General features: G+C 38.4%; 1 protein-coding gene across 1 annotated transcript in view; it reads left to right on the forward strand.

Moving 5' to 3' along the window:
* SUPT3H (SPT3 homolog, SAGA and STAGA complex component) overlaps positions 1-26,457 on the forward strand; it is a 542,078-nt gene that overhangs the window by 433,160 nt on the left and 82,461 nt on the right. The window contains exons 7-10 of the mRNA XM_021691899.2: positions 14,262-14,337; positions 19,365-19,477; positions 20,455-20,562; positions 24,554-24,721. Coding sequence (XP_021547574.1) covers positions 14,262-14,337; positions 19,365-19,477; positions 20,455-20,562; positions 24,554-24,721 — 465 coding nt within the window. The remainder of the gene's footprint in view (positions 1-14,261; positions 14,338-19,364; positions 19,478-20,454; positions 20,563-24,553; positions 24,722-26,457) is intronic.

The raw sequence follows: 26,457 nt of genomic DNA on the forward strand, positions 1-26,457 counted from the left end.
CAGATGCACACACGTGTACACACACACACACCCCGCATTATACATACCCTCTCAAGTGTTGAGCCAGTGTATTTTTTCCCCTGGCATCATTTTCCTAATCAAAGATGGCAGTCATCACAAACGATGATAAAGCCTTTATTCTAGAATGACAGATTATTTTTATCTTTTACCAAACTATGGTATGCCTGTCTTCTTTCTGACATTCTCTTTAGACTGCATGGTGTTCTAACCAGAGCATTGGCTTTGGGGTCAGACAAATTTCAGTGTTCAAATCACAGTTCCATCCCTTATCTTGCACCAGGGTATCCTTGTTACCCTAGACAAATTAACGTTTCCGAGTCTCAGATTCTCCCACAGGACCTGCCTCTTAAAACGGTTGGGCAGGGGGGTGCCTGGGTGGCTCAGTTGGTTAAGCGTCTGCCTTCAGCTCAGGTCATGATCCCAGAGTCCTGGGATCGAGCCCCGCATCGGGCTTCCTGCTCAGCCAGGAGCCTGCTTCCCCCTCTCCCACTCCCCCTGCTTGTGTTCCCTCTCTAGCTGTCTCTTTCTCTCTCTGTAAAATAAATAAAATCTTAAAAAAAAAGAACTGTTGGGAAGGATTTGTGGTAACAAATGTAATGTAACGTACCTAGCTCAGTGCCCAGCACCCACAAGTAGTAGCTGTCTTGGACAACATCTCTATAAAAATGTGCAATATGGCTAGATTTCCAGAGGCATACATACAAATGAAATTGAGTTTAGATACAGCCTTCCTCTCATAATGACTACAACCAGAGCCAGTGAAGGAATTTATAGCATCTATGAAAGATCAAGTTACTGTAGCTATCTATCTAACACTGATTGCTCTCCTCCAGTAAAATGACTGTGAAAACTTTGTGTGTTTCTTAAGAAGTCACTATGTAAAGTAATTTTGTGACATTTGTCCACTTATATCTTATTAAATAATTTATTCATGTTGGAATGTATTTCTAGATCTTGTCAAAACTGCACATAGTTATCAAGTTTTAGGGTTTCAGTTCTGTAAAAACTAAACCAGTTTCTTACTAGAGCCACTAAAGAGCATTTCAGGTAGAATATTCTAGATCATTGCACACTTTATAGGTGTGTAGAATTGTAACATACAGTAGTAATATACAGTTGTACCCTTTGGTAATTTTACTCAGGTAAACCTTACTTGGATAATCCTGTCTATATTCAGAAAGAAAATTCCATAGGAGTTCTGTTATAGGAGTCAGTGATATAGTAAAAAGAGCACAAGTTTGGAGTAACAAATTGTGGTTACTCCACAAATTTGAAAGGAATCTTAAATCTTTCTAGCAATATGTCCTGCCTTGATGAAGAGTCACAGAAACTCTCATCCAAGTCCTAAACACATAACTCGGCTTGGCTTCTCAGATCAGAAGGGTTAAGGAGAGATTTGGGTGGTGAGGCTGGCTGAAGAGGACACAGAATTCTCTGTACTAAATTTTGCAAATTTTCTGTAAATTAAAATTAGTTCAAAATAAGCTTTTTTAAAAAAGCCACAGAGAGTCAGCGAGCTTTAGATTCTTCGTCTCTAAAATGGAGACGTCGCTAGCAGCTGATCTTCCTACGTCTCACAGTTGCAGAGAGGACCAGCAAGTGAAACAATATACATGACAGTCAGAAGTGCTGCTGTTCTGGGCTGTGATTCTTCCCCACTTGACTTCACCCGTTTTACCGCCTCTGGGCTTCCCTGCTGCCAGCTGCCACAGTTGCCCTTTGCTTCTTTCAGGTTTTTGTGGTTGCTTTAAGGTGAAACACTGCCTCACATCACCAGGTTACTAAAACAATTCTCCTTTCTTCATCTTTCCTCATAATCCATTCCACACCCTCTCTGTGGCATGCCTGCTGTAAGCCTTCTTACTTAAGAACTGGGCCTAATGGCCACTGACATTTAATCAAATAACAGAATACATCTACTTATGAGTAAAGGCTGATTAAAATTTGGGCACTGGCATCGGAGGATGGGAATTTCATCATCAAATATCTTAACAGAAACCATTTTGTTAAATAACCATAATTACAGGTTTTACATTTATGATTCCAGGGGATTTTGCTGTTCTGCATTCTTTGAAGCCCAAGAGGCTGTCGTAGTGTTCAGGCTGCTGGAAATACCGAATCTAAGTACAACCAGGGCTTCTTCAGGAGATAAATCCCTCCAGTATTTTATCTTTCAAAGGTCTTGAAAACACAATGATTTTAAAGATGATATCTGGTTTTGTTTATTTTCTAAATTCAGTAGGTAGACTTTTTAAAGCTAAGAATTGAAAATAGACATTAATTTTCTGAATGTGGAGACATTTCTGCTTTTTCCCGTTAAATATTTAGGAATTTTCATGTATTACATTGGAAACAAAAGCAATTTCAATAGCTATGATTATTACTGTTGTATTCTCATTATAGCCATATTTGGTCAAGTCTGTTGGTTTTTTTTCAGTGATTAAAACTTGGCATACTCTGGAAGTCATTTTCTTCCTTTGTTTTATGTTAACTCATGCTTTCAGCTACATCAGTCTCTGTGGCCGATTTCTATTGATGAACTTATTCATTTCTGACTCATGAAAACAACTCAGCCAGTTATGAGAAAAGAAACTTCGGCTATAAAATGATTAAGAGCATTCTCGGTAGGGAATAAACAATTTAATTTGGTTTGGTTTGTTGCTAATCTTAACTCAGATGGTACTCAGTTGTAAAGGCCTATTTTTTTTCCTCTATAATATATTCCCTTGAGAATTTTCCATAGACTGGTGACTTCATTTCTTCACTGGGGCATAATGTAATAGACTTCTTTATTTATCTTCTCATCATTTCATATTTCTTTATGAATTTTTAAAGCATGTGTGATTCAGATTTACTGTTAAAATGTGTTTTTTTGATATCCCCATTTATATCAAAGTTGGTCTACAGCAGTATTTTCCTTCTGTTGAAAATTCCTAAATGAATCATTTGGCCATCTTACTAAGCTCCCTTCTTAGTTAGAACACTTAAGGTTTACTCTGGGAAGAGCCAATTTTTTCAGTGTTGTATAAACTGAGAGATTGCAACTATGAACATAAATTCTAGACAGTGAAGACTTTAAACTGATCGTTCTGATCCATCATCGAGCCCGGTAGTTAGGCTGCTGCTAAGCGTTTCTGGTAGCAATAGTGTGGCTTGCGGATAGGGAGGAGGGTTCTGATGGGACGGCAGGACAGGATCTATCGCAGTGACTCAGGAGGGTTAGAAGTAACAGCATGTGTTCCAGTCCGCATGTGTTCCAGTCCTTATTTTAGGAGCCCTCTTTTGTATATGCCCCACAGAATAACCTGTCATTTTGCAACAGACCATGATGTCAGAACCAAGGCGGGATTTAATTGAAATGACACAACGTGATTACATTTTTAAAAGATCACTCTGACTGATGCATGGGGATTAGTTGTTCCTTCAATATCGTGGTCATCTTGTGACTCTCCTGTCCGAAATGGCCTCAGTTCTGAAACCACGTATAGAAGCATAATGTTTGTTCCTTGAAGGGCAGGCAGCATAGGAGAGCACAGTGGTTTTCAAATTCTGTCCTGCAAGTTTTGGTGTTTCACTGAGGAATACCTTTCAGAGGAAGAGGAAAATTGGAGGACTCCAAGGCTGCTTCCCTCACCTCTATCAAAGGATCTCTGTTTTTAGCCATTTCATTTATGAGGGTTCATAGTAAAAAAAAAAGAAAAAGCATAGACTTTGGATAAGACAGACTCAGTTTGAGATTGCAGCAACCTTATTTGTTTAGCAGCCTTAGACAAGTTACCTAACATCTGAACTATAGCTTCTTCATTTTTTTTTCTTAAGATTTTATTTATTTATTTGACAGAAAGAGACACAGCGAGAGAGGGAACACAAGCAGGGGGAGTGGGAGAGGGAGAAGCAGGCTTCCCGCCGAGCAGGGAGCCCGATGTGGGGCTCGATCCCAGCACCCTGGGATCATGACCTGAGCAGAAGGCAGACGCTTAACGACTGAGCCACCCAGGCGCCCCAGGTTCTTCATTTTAAAAATAAGAACCATATGTGCCCATTGAGATTCTTAGAAGACTTAAAAGAGATAATGTAAAGGACCAACCATGGCACCTGACTCATAGTAGTGAGTCAACCAATGGTCGTACCCTTCCCTGGGAGTAGTGGTTCTCAGTTGGGTATGATTTTGCCCTCTAGGGGACATTAGGCAATATTTGGAGACATTTTGGTAGTGGGCAGAAGCTGTTAGCATCTGGTAGGTAAAGGTCAGGAATTCACTAAACATCCTACAGTGCACAGGACAGTCCCCAGAACAGAGAGATCAGTAGTGCCAAGGCTGAGAAACCCTGCCTTAGATGTATTAGCTTTTCCACGTACAGAATGTAGAATGAATAAAAATATGAATATATATTTAATTCCACCAGTGTTTATGAAACACCTACTATGTGTCCAGCTCTTTGGGGATTTAGCAGTGAATAAAATAGACATGGTCTCTGCCATCAAGTCACTTTGCATTCTAGTTGGGAAGAAATGGACAGTAAACAAATAAATACGTTATTGTGGCAGATGATAGCAAGAGCTATGAAGAAAAAGGAGGCAGAGTAATAGAGAATGACCGGCAAGAAGCTACTGGGTTTTTTTTTGTTTTTTTTTTTTAAGATTTTATTTATTTGTTTGACAAAGAGAGAGAATAAGCAGGAGGAGCAACAGAGGTAAAGGGAGAAGCCGGCTCCGTATCCAAGCAGGGAGCTTGATGCGGGGTTGGATCCCAGGACCCTGGGATCATGACCTGAGCCGAAGGTGCCCCAAGAAGCTGCTGTTTCATATAAAGTTGCTCATACACAGCTTCTCTGATAAGGTGACCTTTGAACAGAGACCTGAAGGAAGTGAGTGAGCAAAACAGACAGTGACATGGTGGGAATATCGTCGGGACAGGGCTGTGCAAACGCAAAGGCTCTGGGATGGGAGTGTGTTTGGCGTTTTCAAGAAACGTCAGGACAGGCCAGTGTGGCTGGAAAGGGGAGTAAGTGAGGAGAACACTAGGAAATGAGACCAAAGAGGTAACAGGGAACAAGACTGTGTAGGGATTTTTAGGCCATTTTGAGAATTTTTACTTTTATGCGTGATGAGACACCATTGGAAGTTTTGATCATAAATGGCATGACCCGGTTTTCATCTTTTAAAGGATCACTCTGGCTGTTGTGTGGCGAACGGACTGGCAGGGGTGGGGGAGGAAGAGTGGAAGCAGGAAGATTATTGCCATAATCTAGGGAGAGATGATCATGACGGCTTGAACCAGAGTAGTAGCAGCAAAGGTAGAAGGTGATGAAAAGTGGTTTATTCCAGATATATTTCAAAGGTAGGGCTGATGAACCGTAGAGGAAATTAACTGATGAAGTAATAAAAGATAAAAATTTTATTTTTACATGCAAAAATAAAATCCTTACAGGAGAAACTTAGATGTATCACATAGTAGCAACAAAGGGAGATTCCAAGCAGGCACTCTCTTGTTAGAGAGTTCCATCGATCCTTGAAGAGGATAATGAGAGCCATGTTGCACTGACAAGCTTCCTCCTCCGTAGGATTTTATTTTAAAGGTGCCAGACTTTCCCACTATGTAAGTGAAGCCAGCCTCCATTTGATATGTGTGTGAAACTGCTCGAGAATTTGATCTTGCTAAATGAAAATGGAAAGGTCTACAGCTCTAACTCAAGGTTCAAGAGAAAATATGGACTACCTTTTGTGCAGTAGTGGCTTTATATGCATATTTTCCAAGGCAGTTTTATAAAATTTTATCCCAAATAACTAAAATATTTAACTAGATCCTTCTATATTTGCTAGACTCTAAAGCCATGTCAACTCATCTGGATATTACATAAACCAATAAGAATGTTCAGGAATGTTATTTGGAATATCTGAAGAGCTTACATGTATTAATTTAGTACGTTCACTTTTGGATATGCAGCCAAATAAAAACCACAAAAAAGGGTTACAGCATCCTCAATCAGGAAAATAAAAAAGAGGTCAGTCTTCTTCTATTACTTTAAAGAACTGGTTTGGGCAGAAGCTCACATAGCGTTTTATATTATTTGCCAACTTAGTTATTACAGAGCATGTTTACAGTTCCAGGGAAATGTTAGTAAAAATTAGTGCTAACACTGCACTAGGATTTACAGCTAAACATGGAATTGTGTGATTGTGTGGTACTAGATTACAAGGGAAAAAATTATACTTAGCGCACGTTTTATCCCAGGATACGAAATAATTTATTGTGTGTCATTTTCCGCACCACTAGCTTAATGAATTCATATTTGAAAATTTTTAATGACATTGAACCAATTTTATTTTTTTAAAGAGTTTATTTATTTATTTGACAGAGAGAGATAGTAAGAAAAGGAACCCGAGCAGGGGGAGCGGGAGAGGGAGAAGCAGTCTTCCCGCCGAGCAGGGGAGCCCGATGCGGGACTCGATCCCAGGACCCTGGGACCATGACCTGAGCTGAAGGCAGCTTAACAGCTGAGCCACCCAGGCGCCCCGACATTGAACCGATTTTAAATGTGCTTGTTAAGTAACAACTATATTTTTCTTATGTAACCAATTCATGCTCATTCTTGATAGTTTATAATAGAAAAAACTCCTGTAGCCACATTAATTAACATATCTAGACCCATAGAGTATAGACCCCCCAAAATTCAATATTTTGAAACAACTCTATTATGAACTACTATCACAAATATCCTTTTGTGTATTTCTCAATCACTGTTGCTTTGTACTTGCTGGGAATTACTCACTTGTTTTTAGCACAAAATTCCCTTTAAATCCCTTGAATGTTCTCCTAGAGTCCTTAACTACTTCTTTGGGGAACTTCCTATGATTACTGTAATATATTCTTAAAACCCTGGACACAAAAAATTGATGTATTTTGAAAATCATGTGGGGCGGCGGGGGAGAAAATTTAGCACCAATGGAAAGCTTTATTTTTTAGGCTGTGAAATAGAAAATATACTGTATTTTTATTCAGTTGTATGTTTCAGAGACAATGAGGATTGCATTGGCTCCCTAAATAATGCAGAACATTCTCTTTTCTCCCTGTCTCGCCCACACTCTCTCACTCTGTGAGAACATATATCCAAACCTGTGCTGTTTCTCTGTGATTTTCTGCCTCTTGCATAACAGCTTTGATTATTTTTGTGTGTGTAGACATTTATTTAATGACCTCCTGTGGGTCAAGCAAAGTTAACTCAGGAGGAATTTCTTTACTTTTAAATTCTCTTTTTTTTTTTTTAATTAAGATTTTATTTATTTACTTGAGAGAGAGAACTCAAGAGGAGGAGCAGGGGGAGGAGCAGACTCCCCGTTGAGTGGGGAGCCAGACACGGCTCGGCTGGATCCCAGGACCCTGAGATCATGGGACCTGAGCTGAAGGCAGCCACTTGACCAACTGAGCCACCCAGGCACCCCTAGGTTCTCTTTTTTTTTTTTTTTAAAGATTTTATTTATTTATTTGACAGAGACACAGCGAGAGAGGGAACACAAGCAGGGGGAGTGGGAGAGGGAGAAGCAGGCTTCCCGCTGAGCAGGGAGCCTGATGTGGGGCTTGATCCCAGGATCCTGGGATCATGACCCAAGCCGAAGGCAGACGCTCAACGACTGAGCCACCCAGGCACCCCGGTTCTCTTTATTCTTAAAAGTATTTTCGCTTATTGTAATTCACCTAAGAACAAGTTAAAACATCACTGAAATGTGTAACTGAAAAACTGAAAGCTCCCTGTAATGCTAACCCCAGAGATAAATACTATTAAAATATACCCTATATGCTTCTAGACATTTGCACACACACTCACACATACACGTGTGTGTGTTTTAATCATAAATGAGATCAAGATACAAATATTCCGGTTCTCAACTTGCCTATTTCAGTTAATAATACATTCTTGCAGCTACAGCTTTTGAGGGGAAACAAAAGTAGAGCACATGGAAAAGTGCAGGGGTATAATCTATCAAGAACAAATGTTCCAGAAGAGAAAACAGGGTGACCTGAGAGCTTCAGAGAAAACTTCCTGGAGGAGGTGGTACCTATGCTGAAGGGGAAGGAGTTCAATATGGTGTAGAAGAGGGGGAGATGGCCAGCACAGTCTTGGGGGAGGGACACGGGACAGCAACATGGCAGATGTGACAAAGGGTGTCCTGAGGAAAGCACAGAAGATGTTAGGTTTTAGTGAGAACAATGCTTAGCTATAGAGAATGAGCCAGATTATGGCTGCATTTGGAAGCCAAGCGTTTGAGCTTGAATTTGATGCAGTGATCAGCTGAGAGCCATTTGTTTAAGTTTATGAGGCAGAGGAATGAAAGTGGGGTGGCGATGGAGGAGACCCTGCTATGGGAAGGTCTTACTATGTGCCACGGCCTTTTCTCTCTGTTTTTATTTAAAGTTGTTGTACCCAGATGGGTTGGGAGAGTTAAAATATTTGGAAGGAACCAGCCAGGAACCAGTTGCAGGACTCCAGGCCCAAATTGATGAGCCTTACAGTTGGGTGTAAAGGCAAGGAAAATGTACCAGATGGTTTGAGGGAGACTCACTTGACTCTTGGGTAGGAGAATCCACTAAATTACAGACCAATCCGCAAGCAGAATGAGCACTCACTGGGGTACCGAGTTGACTCTGCAACAATCCAGGTAAACCCTTTAACCGTTCTGAACCTCAGCTTCTTTATCTGCAGTGAGTTGGGGATATGGTTTCTAAGTTTCTTGAGCATTCTGTGGTGTTTACTGATCTATTGGTATCATTCTACAGATGAACCACAATATACAAGAACATGTATAAACATTCCATAATTTGCATGTTTTCACATTGGGGGACACCACTGCCAAGCACTCCATCTGAGGTTTTCGACTTCAGCAACCAATTCCTGTTTAACATGAGGTAGTTGGTAGATTACTGTTGGCATTTTGCCTTTTCCATGCAGAAAGGACTTTGCATTTCAATCATAAGACTTCTAAGAGTAATCAAAGTAAGATTTTTTTAAAAATCCAAGGTGGAAGTGAGACAGATAAACTTTCATCTTGGTTTAAAAGTTATGTTCTGTGATTCGGTATTGCTGTAGAAAGATAAATGTCATGTGTCTTGAGAAGCCGCCAAGAGATATGCCAGCACATAGTTTTCTCTAACCTTTACGTATGCTTCAGTGAAAGCATGTGGAGAATTTAAATGAAACTGTATGCTGCATAAGCAATCCAGCCTCATACCTCAAACTGGTAGAGACAGGGGCAAATGGTGATTGTCACTACTGAAAGTATTTTTCCAAGACACAAGCAGTTTCGTGTTAATTGAAATGAAAACTTTGCACTGAACATTTAAATTAACAAATCTATACTAAGAGTCTCTTGTGTTCAAGGTACCGAACAAACAAACGAATTATACTAGGTACTGCATCTGTCGGGACATTTCCTTCCCTGTTTTCATTTAGGTAGGACCCAAAAAAATGAGTTCATCTGGCATGGAATTCTGCCTTCTGAGTTCGTTTTACAATAACCAGAAAAAGCTGTAACTTCTTGGTAGTGAGATGAATGACTATTAGCATAACTATTCTCTCTTACCTTTTTAACAAGCCATTCCAATGAAATTTTGAAATATTGTTAGGTGCTTGGAAAATCTTAGGAATAATTCTTCCAAAAGTGATTTTTCTATGTATGCCCCTATATGGTAATACTTTGCTGTATCGTAATACTAGTACAGTTTAATTTTTTAAAAAGCCTCTGAGTATGGACCGTATTTTTATCAGTTTTCAAGAGCAGTGTTAGTACCTAAAGAAACCAAAGAGTGGGTAGAGTCAACAGATTAAGCAGAAAACAAATCGGACTTGCAGATACAAGAGCATGACTAATCCAGAGATGACCTTTCATTCATGTGGCAGTCTGAGATCAGGAGAACATTGTGTAATTTGAGAATATCCAGTATAAATAAAAGCTATGATTTAACCTGCCATGATTATTCAGTGATATACCTCGGAGTAGATCATTTAGTACCCAAGTTTTACTTATTAGCTTGGCCGCTTTATTAACTATATGTTTTGAAAAATTTTTTTTTACTTCTTTTAAATCTCAGTGTCCTCAACTGTAAAATGGAGCTGTTAAAACTGTTTATGTTAAAGGTTATTGTGCTGCTCTCTGAAAAGAATAGATAAGCATTGTCACTCTGACCATGCTGCTCTGCGAGGCTTATGATTTTTCCCCCTTGCATCTTTTCCAGAGATTTCCTACAGTACTGGGAATAGAAAAGGACTATCAGTGCGCACTTCAGTGTGGATTGGAATGGGTGGTCTGAATCGAGGCAGAAGGGAAAGTGGAATCAGGACAACACAGAAAATAGGAACCAAGCTTATTTGATAGTTGGCCAATGTCTTGCCTTTTTTTTAATGGGACTTTGTCTTTAAAAAGCTGCCTACTGTCTCTGGAATTTGGACAACTTGATTACAAATATTACAGTTCCTGATTTTAGATCAGACAACAAGGATTTATACGCATTTCTTTTGCCTCCATCCATTCCATCCCTCTGCCCATTCAGCTAGCCAGCAACGTTTACTGGGGCCCGGGTAAACCAAGCTAAGCATTGGCCAACGCTGAGATGACAGAAGGAAAACATAGTTACTGTCTTTAAAGAACACATAGCCTGTAACGGTTAGATATTTCCTGCCTTTCCCATTTTAAGGTGATAGTGTACAGACTGGAGATAATATAATCAGATGCTGAGTTTGGATCCTTTCACAAGGCCACATTTGTCCCTTTACTTTGGTTATTTGAAATAATTCATGGGGAAAAGAGAGAAGTAAACAGAAATTAGCATGATGAGCATATCTGTATCATCCTCAGCATCCTTGACTGCCAGTCAGTGTCTCTGATTTCATTTTGAGTGCACTTGACCATGCTGTGAATAGCACGCATGTGCTGTGTCATGTAATATTAAGGACATTGGTATTAGTACAACTGCTTCCCAACCTCTTTCATGTCATGGCACACATAGAAAATGATATTTTTATGCCACACTGAGGTAAACGGACAAGGCAACTTATGGCAAGATACCAGCCCTGGGATTCTGCTGCCCCAACCTTGTGCAGCATTGAAAAGGTCGGGTGGGGTGGAGGTGGTGGGGGTTTGGGGGACAGTATGTTTGCACACCTGTGATGTGTTTGCAGCACACCTGTGCACTGTCAGGTACATTACAGTTGGAACCCTCTGCACTTAATTATCCCCAGGTTGTGCCTTCTTTGCTGACCCAGGGCCTTACTTAATTTTGTTTGGTCATGAACACTTTGAGCACATCAATTATGGTGGCCACGTGATACGGTTTAGTAAGGGAATGTAGAGACTTTAGAGGATTCCAAACAAAAATATAAAACATTACTGTAGGTCGAAGACAGCTTCTCATAATGAAAATAGGCTGGCTTGGGAATTGAGAGTCCTGGCCTTCAGTGCTAACTTGATCACCTTTGGCAAATCACTTGTCTCTGAACCTCAATTTCCTTATCTTTAAAATGAGGGGGTTTGAACAAGATGACCTTTAAGTCACCCTCTAGTTCTGATAGGCTGTGGTTTTTATTTTTTATTTTTTTTATTTTTTTAGAGAGAGCATGCACATGCACACACAGGGGGAGGGGCAGAGGGAGAGAGAGAGAATCTTAAGCAGGCTCCGCACTCAGCACAGAGCCCGACACGGGGCTTGATCTCATAACCCTGAGAGCCAGACGCTCAACTGACGGAGCCACCTGGGTGGCCCAACAAGCCGTGGTTTTATAGATGCTTGTGCATCTTTGCTGTTACGTCAGCTGCTCTTCCCGAAGCATTTGCTGTATGGACACTTGGTCAGTGGCTTCCTGCATGGGCCCTAGGGCCAGCTTCATGAGACTCCACTGCTTCGATGCTAGAGGAATTGAAACCAAACTACGATGCCTGATGAAGGAAAGATGATAGACACTGAATTGGGTGTCTGAAAGGAATGAAGCTAGCTATAATAATTGAAAGGCCTTCCGTGTCTTTTAAATGTGGTTCAGGATTTCCCATCTAGCTAAACGCCTCGCTTGATTAAAACTGGCAACCCTGGCAGCCTGAATCTCCTAGGATAGGTTTTCCTAACTTTCATTTCCAGAAATAACTTATTCAGATACATCAACCATGTAAGCATGTATACAGAGACCAAATCTCAATTGTCCAACATGGTGGAAGAAAAGTTAGTGTTAAGAATCCCATTAGGAATTTTCATTTTCCATATTTATCTAAGTCCTTTCTGTTTCGCATGTGTTGGGTGGGATGAGGCTGCCTGGCTGGAAAGCAACAGAGAAGACTTACAGGAATGCATGGATAATCAAGGACTAGCCACATCATGGTGATGATGGTCATTTGCCATGATTGTAGACTAAAATGGTAGCATTTGTTCAATCCGCGGAGGTTTCATTGTTCATTTACCATGTATCAGAAATTCTCTAGGAGCTAGAAAATAAATCTGAGAGATACCTGATATAGTCAAAGACAGACATTAATGATACATTGTTAGCCTTAGAACTTTTTTTTAATAAACACATCAGTAACTGATTTGTTATGTTCAGAATTCTCCCTTACTTCCTACTGTCCATTAGCATATACTTATTGAGTCATGTATCAGATACACTAAAAAGAAGGACAAGACTAAATAATGCATTCACGTATCAAAAAATACTTCTAAGTAGGGACGCCTGGGTGGTGCAGTCAGTTAAGCATCTGACTCTTGGTTTCGGCTCAGGTCATGATCTCAGGGTTCTGAGATTGAGCCCCACGTCAGGCTCCATGCTCAGCGGGGAGTCTGCTTGGGATTCTCTCTCCCTCTCCCTCTGCCCCTCCCCCCCTAAAATAAATAAATAAATCTTTTTTAAAAAATACTTCTAAGTATATAAAAATTCACCCAATAATATACCCTTAAGGAAACCTAATGTTTCAGATCTATGCACAAGAGGATCCTTATGCACATGTATGTATGTGTGTCTGTGTGTGTATGTGTGTCTATTATGTAATGTACATATGTAATACACGTTCAAAAAGGATACTTGAACCTAGAGGGTAAACAAAGAAGTCTGGGTTTATGTCTGCACATATGCATGTTTGTATGTATGGGGTGAGGGGGAGATTAGGAAGGAAAGAAGGGAGGGATGGAGTAGAAGAAGAGAAGCAAGGGTAAAAATAGTCAGTGGTCTTAGAAGGAACCACAGGAGTTAGTCTAACTCCCACCCACCCCATCTATCTTTCCTGTATTGAGCAGCAGTTAGTGTACCATTATTCATCCCATCAACAGATATATCCTCAGAATTAAGTTGACTACTACCCAAATCAAACAAAATGAAGAAAGAATAATTTCAGTTTAAAAAAATATAAAAACATCCAGACGTTAGTGGTACTTATGTACTCCAACTGTGATAAAGAAAACTTACCAAAAGTCCTTCAAAGCAGAAAAAAAATTAACATCTCAGGGAATTTTTTCCTTTACTGGCCAGAATCTCATTCCAAGAAGTACCATCCTGTCTCATTTCAAAATGCTTCCCTTGCCAAGGAAGCGGAAGCGGTCATATTCTTTCCCACCGAACTATGGGTGAATTATAATTATCCTACCTCTTGTGGGACAATGAAGCAGCAAACATCTGCTATACTGAATCAAAAACCCACGAATGAAACTATACCAAACTGAATCATACCTGGACTCAGATGAAAGGTTTTGTGTTGTGTTTACCTTTTTCTTTATTTTCTTTGCAATTTAAAATATGGATTTGTTAGCTCTGGCTCCATGTTCTAACTGAGGGAAAATATATGGGGTCCATTCATTGACTCAGATTTTAACATTGAAAATCCCCAGCTTTAAGGCAGTACATGGGCAATAACGATTAGCAGTTTTTTCTGTTTGATTTATTACCCCCTCACAGCTTTTCTTTGAAAGGATGGTACAATTAAGAAAATTTAGTACACAATCTAAGAAGTAAGATCCTTTAGCTTTTTCAATATAGTGACAGTAACAGAGGAGGAGAAAATGGCATTTTAAACTTCGCTTCCAAAAGACACAAGTTGCAAAACTACTGTTACTTATCATAATTTCAAGTTCCATGATATTTATGGTGGTATGAAACTGTTTACTTAAAGTCAGGAAAGGAAAATGGAATTTCAATTCTGCATTTTAGCCAAGAAGACATAGATAATGGTCTACTTGCTCTGAAACATTGTTTGTGTGTCTTTTTATCTGTCAGAGAGCAGAAAGACAAACTCGAATTATGGATTCAGCCCAATATGCAGAATTCTGTGAAAGTCGACAATTAAGTTTCTGTAAGTAAATGTTTAATTTTGCTTCATTATATGTTTAAGAGATCATGTGTTACAGATAAACGAAAGTATGACACAATCTCCATTCCTTAGAAATGGGTGAATTTAACATATGCATAGTTATAACTTAGAAACAGCCCCTGCATTGTAGGGGACTCTATAAAAGATTTTACCCCACTCTACTGTTTTGTAATTAATAGTCCAAAGAGGTTTTAAAGGGTGCTAGTAAGACACAGAGAACCATGTTAATTATTCACATTACTTTTAGTCTGAAAAATTCCATTTTCTTTAACATTCTCATTTTATTTTCCAGTTTCTTCGTCCTACTAACACTAGTATTGCTGATTGTACTTGACCCCATAATGGACTCTAGTAGCACAGTCATGACATTTAAAAGCCCCCAATATTAATAAATACCAAGCTTTCCATTTATTTATGCCTACTCATATTACCACAAGGAAATGTATCAATAGTCTCTTCCATTTTTGTCTGTAACCTCTTACTGTGACAAGCATTCAATGTTAGCCAAATTCATCAGTCTGTGCTCTTGTAACACTAATAACCTAGTGATAAAATTAGTACCGTCCCATCATTGCACACAGGCTTACTAAAAGTACATAAAGGCTCGTGATAAATAGTGGGCTCAATTGTGTAGCAAACATCCTTACCGCAACAGTTCAATGATGACTAAGCCTCTCAGGGGAAAGGTCAAAGAGTAAGTGTGATGAAAAGTCCAGTTAAAAATCTGACAGAGAAGCACATGACCCTGGTCTGAGGGATTATAGACACAATGGTGTCTTTAAATGGAAAAACTGTTCTGTGGCCATAATAACAATGTATTTGATTTGAAAACAGAAAATGAGAGCTTCATTTATAGATCATAAAGTGCAAATAAATGACACATTTCAAATAGTGCCCCATGTAAATGTCAGTAAAATATAGGAAAACATGTTTTGGAAGCTTTTTTTCCTAACTAAATATACTTTGCAGTCTGACTAACAATTTGGCATCGTACATCTGTGAAGCATTAAGTAAATGACACTTCAGATCATGGCAATTTCAGCAAATGAGAGGTTTTTGTATTGTAATTTTTAGGTTTAAAAATGGCATTCAAGTCTTTTATAAGTATAAATTTCCAGTTTATAAAGTAACATTTAGTGCTATTGAACTATTTTTTAAAATCATATTTTAAATTTAATTCACTTAAAGGAACAGAAGTGCTGTTTTCACGCTAAAATGTATAGCCACTGAAGGGTCCTAATACATCTTGTGTTTGAAAATCACATTTTTAACAACTCAGTTTTTTGTTTATAACTCAGTAATAAAGTATAGTAAGTTAAAAATTAATGCTTTCCCTTTCTATATAAAATAATTATAAACAGTATATTATGCTTACTTTTTTTTAAAAGAAGAGGAATTTGGGCATTTAAAAATATTTCTTTGTATGATGCCCATAGGTGCTTCATTATGAAACCCTAGTGGAAGAATCTGTTTTATATGCCAAAATGCTGTGGTTGGGAATGCTTAATCCAAGTGGGTCCGCAAATTCAGAACTAATACCCACAACTGGTCAGAATGTTAGGCTCTTTTCATTTCTCCCCTTCTGATAAATTACCAGGATATAGGAATTGCGATCCAGCTGTTTGTATCTTCTTAAATATTGGATCGTAGCATTCACTGATTGGGACTACTGGTGCATTTTAAAATTTACAAGTCTATGACTTTATAGACTGAAGGTAAGTTGTAGAATTGGGATCAAATTCACCAGTCTTTTGTTTTTATATTTATGTAAGTTAGATAGTCATTTCCCTGAAAGTCTTTTAAAATCTGATATTCATATTAATTCACAAAGATTAAATTTAGTTATAAATTGGCAAATCATTTTCCAAGCCTTTTCTTTCAGCCTTTTGTTTTGTATGTGGATTCTGTAAACAAATACATAGATTTTCTTTTTAGTCAAGTCTGAGAGTCTTTTTGTATTTTAATTGATAATTTTAATTTGTGTGTGTTTACTTATACATTGGGTTTATATATGCTGTCTTTGTGTTTTAAATATACTGTGCCTTTTTTTTTTGCTTTTCCTCCTCCTTTTCATTGTTTTGTTGGATTAATTGGATTTTCTTCATTCCATTTTTTCTCAACCAGTTTGTATAGTGTATATTCTAGTTCTATTATTATAGTTGCTATCCTTAATTTTTTAAAATGCGTCCTTGACTTAAATTTTTTAAAGTTGGTAATTAGTAAACATGCCTTGTCAGCTTAATTTTGTTTTTCCCAAGGCTTTGTAAGTGCTTAAAGCACTCATTTTTGTCTTAAAAATGCTTTATTTTGCCCTCATACTTAAATGGTAGTTTAGTTGGGTAGGAAGTTGTGGGCTAGTAGTTATTTGTTAAAACAGGATCCCATTTTTTTTTTTTTTTTTTTTTAGCAGCCTCTGTTGTTGGTAAGAAGTCTCTGTCCACTTGTCCTGTATCTTCCCTGTGGGAGAAACTAAGAGAATGAAGATGTGACCCCCCCCCACCCCTCTGGTGTATGGGGAAATGAACAGGTTGGCAGTCAATGACTGATCAATAAATATGTACAGAAGGAAAGAAATAAGGAACCTCTACTATAAAAGACTCCAGGGAAAAGCATGCCCTCTGAGAAAGACTTTGCAATTAATCCAAATAGCAGTAATTTTGAAGAGACTGAAGTTGCGGAAGAATTTCTTCAGAGTGGACTGAGCATTACAGAGGGCCCTAAGAAAAGGATGGGGAATGGAAAGACTGGTGAGAGGGATGACATAGAAATAGTGAGATAGTATGCAGGGATGTGAGAATGGGATATTGAGAGAAACTTAGATTTTACTAGCGGTCAATAATGAGAAAGAAAAAAAGACACGTATGAAGGTTCACTAACCTTAAATTTCCCATATGAAGTTATTATAAAAAGTTGTTTTAATTCCAGCACAAGCTAAAAACCAGATAGTGTCAGAAGGCTGATAATCTTGGGAACTTCTGACCTGTGTTAAGGATTCTGTTTAAATTGTTGATCGATGTCCCCAATTACCCTTTCTCCTGATATATTGAGAAAAGCAGTAAAGGTGAAGGACTCATTCATTCTGATGCCCCCCACCTCTCAATAGAAACAAACTGTCATGACTAGGAGTATCTGTGCCTCTTTTGCTGGAACCAGCAATACCATGGGAAGGTCTGTCTCTGAAGCAGTCCTTCTGCAGGTGACAGGGCATTATCTCAGGGAATGTTCACCTGTTGCTGGAATAGCAGTAGCTCACAGTGGTTTTATGGGACCCTCTGTGCGCCTTTTCTGCTACAGAACAGAGACCCTACCCTTTTATTAAAGAAGTATCTTTCATTTGTCCATTCATTCTTTTTTTTTTCTGGAAATATTTATTGTGAGACTGCTGATGCCAGGCAGTATTCTAGGTGCTGGGGATACAGTGGTGGACACAGGGCCCTCATCCTTGCATTCTCAGTACTTAACATCTAGGGAGGAAGCTACCAATTCTGTTGCTTAGGTGGACAGATCCTATGGAACACTAAGAACCATTTATCCTTTCCCTCTCTTTTAAAATAAATCGTTCAGAGCATAGTCACAAAATACCTTGTTTCTGCGTTCTTAACAAACTGTCAAAGGGAGAAGTGAACAAGGTACCTTTTATTGATCTTGCCAAATTGCCGCCTGTTAACTTTGACTTCAGAAGTATTCCACAGATGTTAAACAAGTGTTTGTGAGCTAATGCAGCTGACTGGTTAGATGGAATGTTGCATGTCAGAGAGTATGTGGAAGATTGGTTACTTTAGGGAGATAGCTTTAAGAGGATTATCATAATTCTGCCACAGTTGACAGCTTTGGACATGCGCTTCCATAGCAAGACTTCAAGTCTTCTGTGATTTATTGGGGGGAAAAAAAAAAAAAAAAACTCTTCTGTACTTGGAATCCATGAAGACCACATCTATAAGGATAGAAACATCATGCTTTGAGTGACGGTTAAGTGTTTTAATAGACCCATGGGACCAGATTAACCAAAAGAATAATCAGTGGATTTTTTTACAAGATTATTATGTTATAGATATGATAAAATCTTTACCATCAATCTCCTCCCTGTAGATTACTAGTTAGATTAGTAATATCTAATAAAGGCTCTACATCAAGTGAGGCTGTGCTTAGCACTGTGGCATTTTGGAGATATGAACCGGAAGGTTCCACGTGCGCTTGGTACTGTTAGGTATGCAGAGAGACATGATGCATGGTGTTTCTAATATGGTTCGAGAAATTAAAAGCAGACATGAAAGGATATCTGATGATACAAGAGTTCAGTAAATGACCAGTGTGGGGAACTACACAGTATAGGCGGATTCATGTGAAGGAGGAAGAGAGGTGGGATGGCATTCCATGGAGGAAAAGGAGCAGCGGTGAACATAGAGAGGGCTAGACTCAATGCCAGCTGGCATTTCAGCAGGCAGTAACAGAAAGAAATTGAAATCAGTTCGGAGGCTTAGGAATTTGGACATCTTTGTAGTCAGAAAAACGGAACTGCAGGCCTAAGTTTTTTTCTATTGTATTCTAAATATGTGACTTTGAACCTATTCTGGTAATAGACACGTTTGGAAGTGTACTGCAAATACAATTTCTGTATGTTCTTTCTCCATCCCAGGCTCTTTCTTGCAGGAATTTCTTTCCACAAGAATAGGTTAAAGTTGCATTAAGCAACCCCTCTGACTTTTGTTAAAACATAAGCTATGGCCAGTGGTAACTTATTCTGACACTGTGAGAAGTGCTGAATATTAAGTCATTTAGTATACCGTGTTAGGTAGCACAGGTACAAAATCAAAGACCCAAATGCATAAGGAATTTCTTGGGGCTTGAATATCTTGACGCTAATTGAAACTTCAAAAGCATGGTGTTTTATATGCATTATTTTTCAAATGCAATCTTCAAGAGACATATTTTTCATTTTGTGATAGTAATATGCAGTATTAAAACACTTCAAAAACTAAATTCTCCATATTTGTTTTTTTGATGGCCAGCCAAAAAGGCCTCCAAATTTCGAGACTGGTTGGACTGCAGCAGTATGGAGATAAAACCCAATGTTGTCGCAATGGAAATTTTAGCGTATTTAGCATATGAAACAGTGGCACAGGTAAGAATGCTAATATCTGTCATAGCAGGCCATACAGGACTGCTTTCTTCTTCTTCTTCTTTTAAGATTTTATTTATCAGAGAGAGAGGGGGAGAGAGAGCACAAGCAGGGGGAGTGGCAGGCAGAGGGAGAAGCAGGCTCCCTGCTAAGCAAGGACCCCGATGGCGGGACTCGATCCCAGGACCCTGGGTCATGACCTGAGCCAAAGGCAGATGCTTTAAACCACTGAGCCAACCCAGGCATCCCTTTCTTCTTATCCCTGTCCATGATCAAAGTTCCTCCACCTGCTACTCTACCAGGAATGAGAACAACCATGAGTTTTATCCTATGACAATCTTACCATTTTCTGGAATTTAGTTCAGTTATGTTTCTTTATATCCTCAGCCCTGGCAGGTGTTAGTGTAAAAGTGACTGTTGCTTGCAACTCAATCCTAACCAGAAATGGAACCCCTACATACTTTTTCTCAACATTGAATTCTCAGTACACATCTGCCTTGTTTAGAGATTATTTTTGAGCTCTGAAACATATCTCTCTAGCTATGTACAGTCTCCTGAGTGCTTGCCAAAACCTGAGTCTAGAATCACTGCTCTCTGACAGCTTCTCAAAGCATGGTCCTCTGACCACAAGCATCAGCTTCTCCTTGCTTCTTGTTGAAAATGTAACCCAGAGCATACCTACCAAATTAGAATCTTGGTGTCCAGAGCACAGAAATCTGTATTTTAAAATACTTCCCTAATGATTATTAAATAAAATTTGAGAAGTCCTCCCCTAAAAAGTCAGAATACATTGTTTATATTCATGGGTAGGTCTCCTTATCAATGAAAGCATATGCTCACATCCACAATACAGATTTTTAAGCAGACCGTATTATCAATAACACTTGGAATGTATTGCTTTTAGTTTTGCCACTTCGGTGACATTGGTGATTGATTATTCCCAGTTATGTGACTTTATTTTCATTGCTCTGATCTTCTAGTTAGTGGACCTGGCTCTTCTTGTGAGGCAGGACATGGTAACCAAGGCAGGAGACCCCTTCAGCCATGCCATTTCTGCAACCTTCATTCAGTATCACAACTCTGCTGAGGTAAGTAGCAAAAAATCTGTCTTTGACACCTGTATGGGTTTTTCATGTGTCTGGTGTTTACATGAGTAGTTCTTTGAGAAAGGTAATGTAGGAATGTGTAGCCTTCAATCAGGAATCTTAACATACTCAGTAACATTCAAACAAACATTTACTGAGCACCGACTGTTCCAGGCCTTAATAATCCACTTAATACAATTATCTTTTCACCTATTTCTGACCTTATTTAGCTTCCCTAGCCCTTCAGTGAAAGAGGAATAGTTGGAGAGCATGCCTCATTTCCATGGGAGGTGAACAACTGATTTGGGCAAATGAACAATGTTGAGAATAGTTCTTTATTTCTTTGTGCCTCAAAGACAAGAGAATCATTATTATTCATGTCCTAATAACTCCTGACATTTATTAATCATTTTATTTCCCAATTATTGACCCATCTCTAAACATGATTTAAAGGAGCATGGCTCCATTTATTCTCTGTGTCCACACTGGCCCTATCATGTGAGGATCACATCCTTTCTGACCGAGTTTATGTTGCTGGGACCTCCACCTAGGGGGGCGATGAAGTGGTCTTGCCAACTTTAAGGCATTGTGCAATAACTGTGTACCACTTGTAGTATAAGAAAGACTCTCTGTGAGCGTCATGTGCTTACAAACTAGAAATGCAGTATCATCTATTGAATGAATTTGCTGATATTTGACCCTTTTTCCTGGCATATACAGCAATTCCATGTAGTTCAATCTAATAACCAGAGAGAAGGCAGCAAGGAGGTTAGCTTAACATCTCCATGTGTAATTATGAAGTGAGCTTTGGATAAAGCTGGGTGAAATGTATAACCGGAAAATGTCTAAGCCCCTTCGAGAATCTGACAAAAACTCTAATTCCCGTCTCCATAAGCACATTCACAAATTTTGCATACAATTTCAGGGTGTTCAGAGACCCTCTGAAATCATTTTATGGATCTAAGTGGTCTGTGATGGACCCCAAGTTTAAGTACGTCTGCTCTAGGATACTTAGAAACTACATAAAGATACAAACCAATATATTTTATTTCAAGCCAAAAGTTTGACATCTTTTTGTGCCCGTTGGAGAATCAGATTGGCTTGGAATCCAAGTAGAAATTTAAATGTTTATGCCTGTTAAAAATCCATTTTTTTCTTAGAAAAGATCATACATCATTATCAGTCATCATACTTTAAAAGTCCCTAAAGTTTACCCAGTTGATTAAACACTTTGTTTTCTTTATGTTACAAACCCAAATTACGATGTCAAAAAACACCCTTTAAAGATATCTTTGGTACATGTTCACTTTATGAATATGTGTATAAGTATGCTTTTCATTAACATCAGACAAATTTGTTGTAACATTTCTAATTGAAGAAATTTACAGTGAACATAACAAGCCTAGTTTTCCCTCAACATTCAAGGGATTGCTTGCATGGCTAGGAAAACTCTTTATTTCCCTTCTTTCTTGGTTCTCCAGGGTGGCCAAGCTGCCCTGGGCAACTGCTCAGCAACCACAACTGCTGCTCCCAGCTACCCAGCAGTTAAGAAAAATGGCCTGTGTGTGCTGGGTTTCCCGGGCTCTCTGGGAGGCGGGAGCAGGAGTGTCGGAAAGCATCCCGCCTAAATATGTTAGCAAAGCCTCAAGCGTTTCCCTGGCCTTCCAGACACCCCTCCTCCTGCGACTAGTGGTCAAAATGAACATTCAGAGGGACTGGAAATCTTCCTGCCCTTTATTACCTGACGAAACACAGAGAATGGCCACTCTAAAGTAGGAATCTTACTCATCAACCTTAACAAACCAGCAACCAACGTCAAGGGCCTGCTTTGAGGGCTTTACCAAACTGGGTACAAAAGGGGGACTCCGAAGACTGGTATGATCTGTATTCAGGGAGATAAGACATTCTGTAAAACAAACAAGGAAGTAGAGAACAAACAAAAAAGACAATTCAAGATAGCATAGATGCTAATTTCCAAATGAGTGGCATAGACCAGAAGTGCAGAGGTAAAAACAAGCCCCGACTGCAAAGCACTTGAGAGAGGATGCTGGCGTTGAGGGAAAATAAGAGACTTTGATGAGATGGTAAAAGTGGGGAGAATGCTCTAGGCCTCAGAGGCAGCATAGGCATAACTGTACAAGGGAGAAACAAAACTCTGATTAAAATATTCGAGCAAAGGATTCATTGAGGAGCAGAAGGAAGAAGTCAGATTAGAAAATTGAGCCTTAGGCTCTTAGAGTTAAGGAAGAGTTGAAGGTTTCATGGCTGCTAAAGGGTGATGAGTTCAAATGGGTGTTTTAGAAGATCCAAAGGGAGGTGCTATGTACAATGGATTGGAATCAGAAGCTCTCAAGGCATGATGTTAATACACAATACATTCTCTTTTAATGACTATCATTTTTGAGTATTAAACATATGAGGAACCAAGCTAGTTAAGCTTGGGTTCTCAGATTGGCAGGTGTAATATTAATTGAAGTTAATTTTTGTTAAAGATTTATTTATTTATTTGAGAGAGAGAGTACGAGCGCATGGTGGAGGGGGGCGGGGGGCAGAGGGAAAGGGAAAGAGAGAATCCCAAGCAGACTCCACACTAGGCATGGAGCCCAACGCGGGGCTCAATCCCAGGACCCTGAGATAACTATCTGAGCCAAAACCAAGAGTTGGATGCTTAACCGACTATGCCACCGAGGCACCCCAATTGAAGTTAATTTTTAAAAATTTTTTTCTAATATATGGTTTATGCACAGGAAGCAGTGATCTCTAGGAGTTATCTTGTTTTTTCTAAAAATAACTCATGCCAAATTAGGCTTATTCCTTCTTGTTTGATAAGGTTCCTAGGCAGGCAAATCAAAGAAATACTTTTTTTCTTTAAAAATCTTTTTATTTTAAAATAATTTTTAGATTTACAGAGCCATTGCAAAGATAATACAGAGTTCCAGTATATTCTTTACTAGCTTCCCTTAAACTTGCTCATTTTTAACTTTAAATAAATAATACAGTTCTCAACAGAACAATAGACAGATATACTTTTGAAACCAATATGTGCATTTCAGCCAAACATTTTACAAAATTTAGCATAGTTTTTTAAATACAAATACATAGCATTATAGAGAAGTGTAGGCCAGCAGGTAGTATGGTTTAGTATAGTTGGTAGGATAAGGAAGATGTAGATTAATAATACCATATATGAAAAAGATTTACAGACTTTTATTGGACTGTAAATTCCTTAGGAGCCAATATCGTGATGTTACTGATAAGAAAACTTTTTTTGTCTTGTTTAGTGTTTAGGCGCCATCCTAGAGGATGGACATTGACACAGTAGATAATGTCTAAAGGAGAGTAATGAGAGGGTGGAGGAACCTGAAAACATGTCTCATAATAAATGGTTGAAGGAATTTGAGGCAGTTTGACCTATAAAAGAAAAGAGGCTGAGAAAGGTAGTAGTCCTCAAATATTTGAAGTGCATCCACATGGAAGAAAACAGATTTGCAGTCGTAGCCGAAGAAACCAGGTAGAAATGAGGGATATTATGAAAGAAGAAAGGAACTAGAAATAAAAGGAGCTGGAAATATCCACAGTGACCCTCAGACACTGAGTTGGAGTCACTGGTAGAAGGCTGGCCATGCTGATAAGAAATACTGTCTGTACCATCCAGTTTGGGGGGTGGGGATTCAGAGGTGCCCTTTGAGACATGTAAGTCTGACATGCTAACAAAACTTGCAAGTAGAAATCTCTGTATCTGGCAAAATCAGCAGAAATTTTGGAGGCTGCATCTTGAGAAATCCTGATTTTATCTAAATGACTAAACAGATTAAAAATTAACATATTTAGACCAGTAGGGACAAATGAGGCATCATTTCTGTGAACTGGATAATAAATCATGTTTTGATATTTGTAAGCTTCAAGAAGTATTGAATTCAGGAGATATTATACACAATTGAATGTTAGTAGAAGTCCTGGTCACTCGATTTCAAAGGCACATCTCTTTGGGCAGGGGTCTTGCATGAAGTCCTACCCAGAGTCCCCTGAGAACACACCTCCTCCTACACCGACTGCTCCATCATCTGGATCACAGCACTCAGGGAAAACCACATCAGGATCCCTAGGGAATGGGAGTGCTGGACAAGACTCAGCTAAAACCAAGCAAAGGAAAAGAAAAAAGGTCAGTGATAAGTTTTTTGTTTTTTTTTTTTTTCTTTTTTCCGGTGCAGAGTGGATAAAGTTGTTGAGTTTGCTTCAGAGATATGGAAAACGTGCTCTGTTTTTCTCATAATTCAGATTTTTAGAAACAGCCATTTTATGCTTAACCATACTTAATGACTTCTACTCAAACTTTTTTAATAGCTTTCTTCTGGGTAAAGCAAGATACTGATTTTTTTCTAACATTTTATTATAAAAATTTTCAAACATACAAAAATATTAAGAGAATTATAGACTTAACACCATGTATCTGCCATCTAGATTCTACAGTGAACATTGTACTATGTTTGCTGTATTATCTACATATTTATGTATTTACATTTATTATATCGATGCATCTAATTATTCTTTTGTCCATCTGTCAGTCCATCTTTTTTTTTTTTTTTTTTGCTGCATTGCAAAGTAAGCTACAGATATTAGTACACTTCTTGGCTTAATACTTCATTATGTATAATTTGTTTATGGTTCTTTTTTTTAAGCTAAAATTTATACACAGTAAGCCATTCAGTTGTTAAATATCCCATTTGACGTGTATTGACACAGGTATAAACTTGATGTTTTCTAAACCCTTCTCAAGATATAAAACATTATCATCAGTTCAGAAAGCTCCTGCATGCCTCTTCCCAGTCATTTCCTGCCACCACAGAGAGGCAATCATTGTCCTGATTTTTTCATCATAGATTAGTTTTTTTCTGTCCTGGAAATCATATAAAGAAAATGTAGTACGTACGCTCTTTTGAGTGAAATTTCTTTCACTCAGGATGTTTTTGAAATTTGTTTTTCAGTATAAGTGTAATTTATTCCTCTTTATTGCTGAGTAATGTGCTGTTGTATGAATATATCAATGTATTTATTCTCATTTTGTGGACACCTAGGCTGTTTCCAGTTTTTGAGGTATTATGAGTAAACCTGTTGTGAGCATTATTATACAAGTCTTCGTGGGCAAATGCCTTCATTTCTCTTAGGTAAATAGCTAGGAATGAAATTACTGAGTCACAGAATATATATGTGTTTAGTTTTTAAAGACACTCCAAGACATTTTCCCCCCAAAAAATGTTTGTATCATTTTATACTTCCACCTGCAATATGTGAGAGTTCCAGTTGCTTCACATGTTCATCAACTCTTACTGTTATTGTTCTTATTTTTAACCATTCTAATGGATATTCGACAGTGACTCATTATACTTTGAGTCTGCATTTCCTTGAAATTTAGTGTATTTATTGACATGGTTAGATATAGTTCAACTATTTTGCTATTTGTTTTCTGCTTGTTCTATTTTTGATTCTCAGTTTTTCTTTCTTGTCTTATTTTGGGTTGTATACTCTTTAAGAAATTCATTTTAATTCATCTACTCACTTCTTAGTGATACCTCTTTGCATCATTTTTTCAGTGGTTATGCTAAGGGTTACAATATATCCTTAAATTTTCAGCGTACTTGGAGTTATTGCACTACTTACATAAAATGTGAGACTCTTATAAGACTGGTGTACTTTACTCTTATCCTTCCTTTATGCTATAGTTGTTATACATCTTATATCTTCACATGTTATAAATCATAATACTACTTATGCCTTAAACAATCAAATGTATCTCAATGAAACTAAGAGAAAAAATAAACTAACATTTACCATCCCTACTCTTGCTCATTTCTCTCTCTCTCTCTCTCTCTCTTTCTCTTTGTGTCTCTCTCTTTTTTA

Source organism: Neomonachus schauinslandi, chromosome 8 (assembly GCF_002201575.2).
Source record: "Neomonachus schauinslandi chromosome 8, ASM220157v2, whole genome shotgun sequence".
In the NCBI taxonomy this organism is placed as follows: Eukaryota; Metazoa; Chordata; class Mammalia; order Carnivora; family Phocidae; genus Neomonachus; species Neomonachus schauinslandi.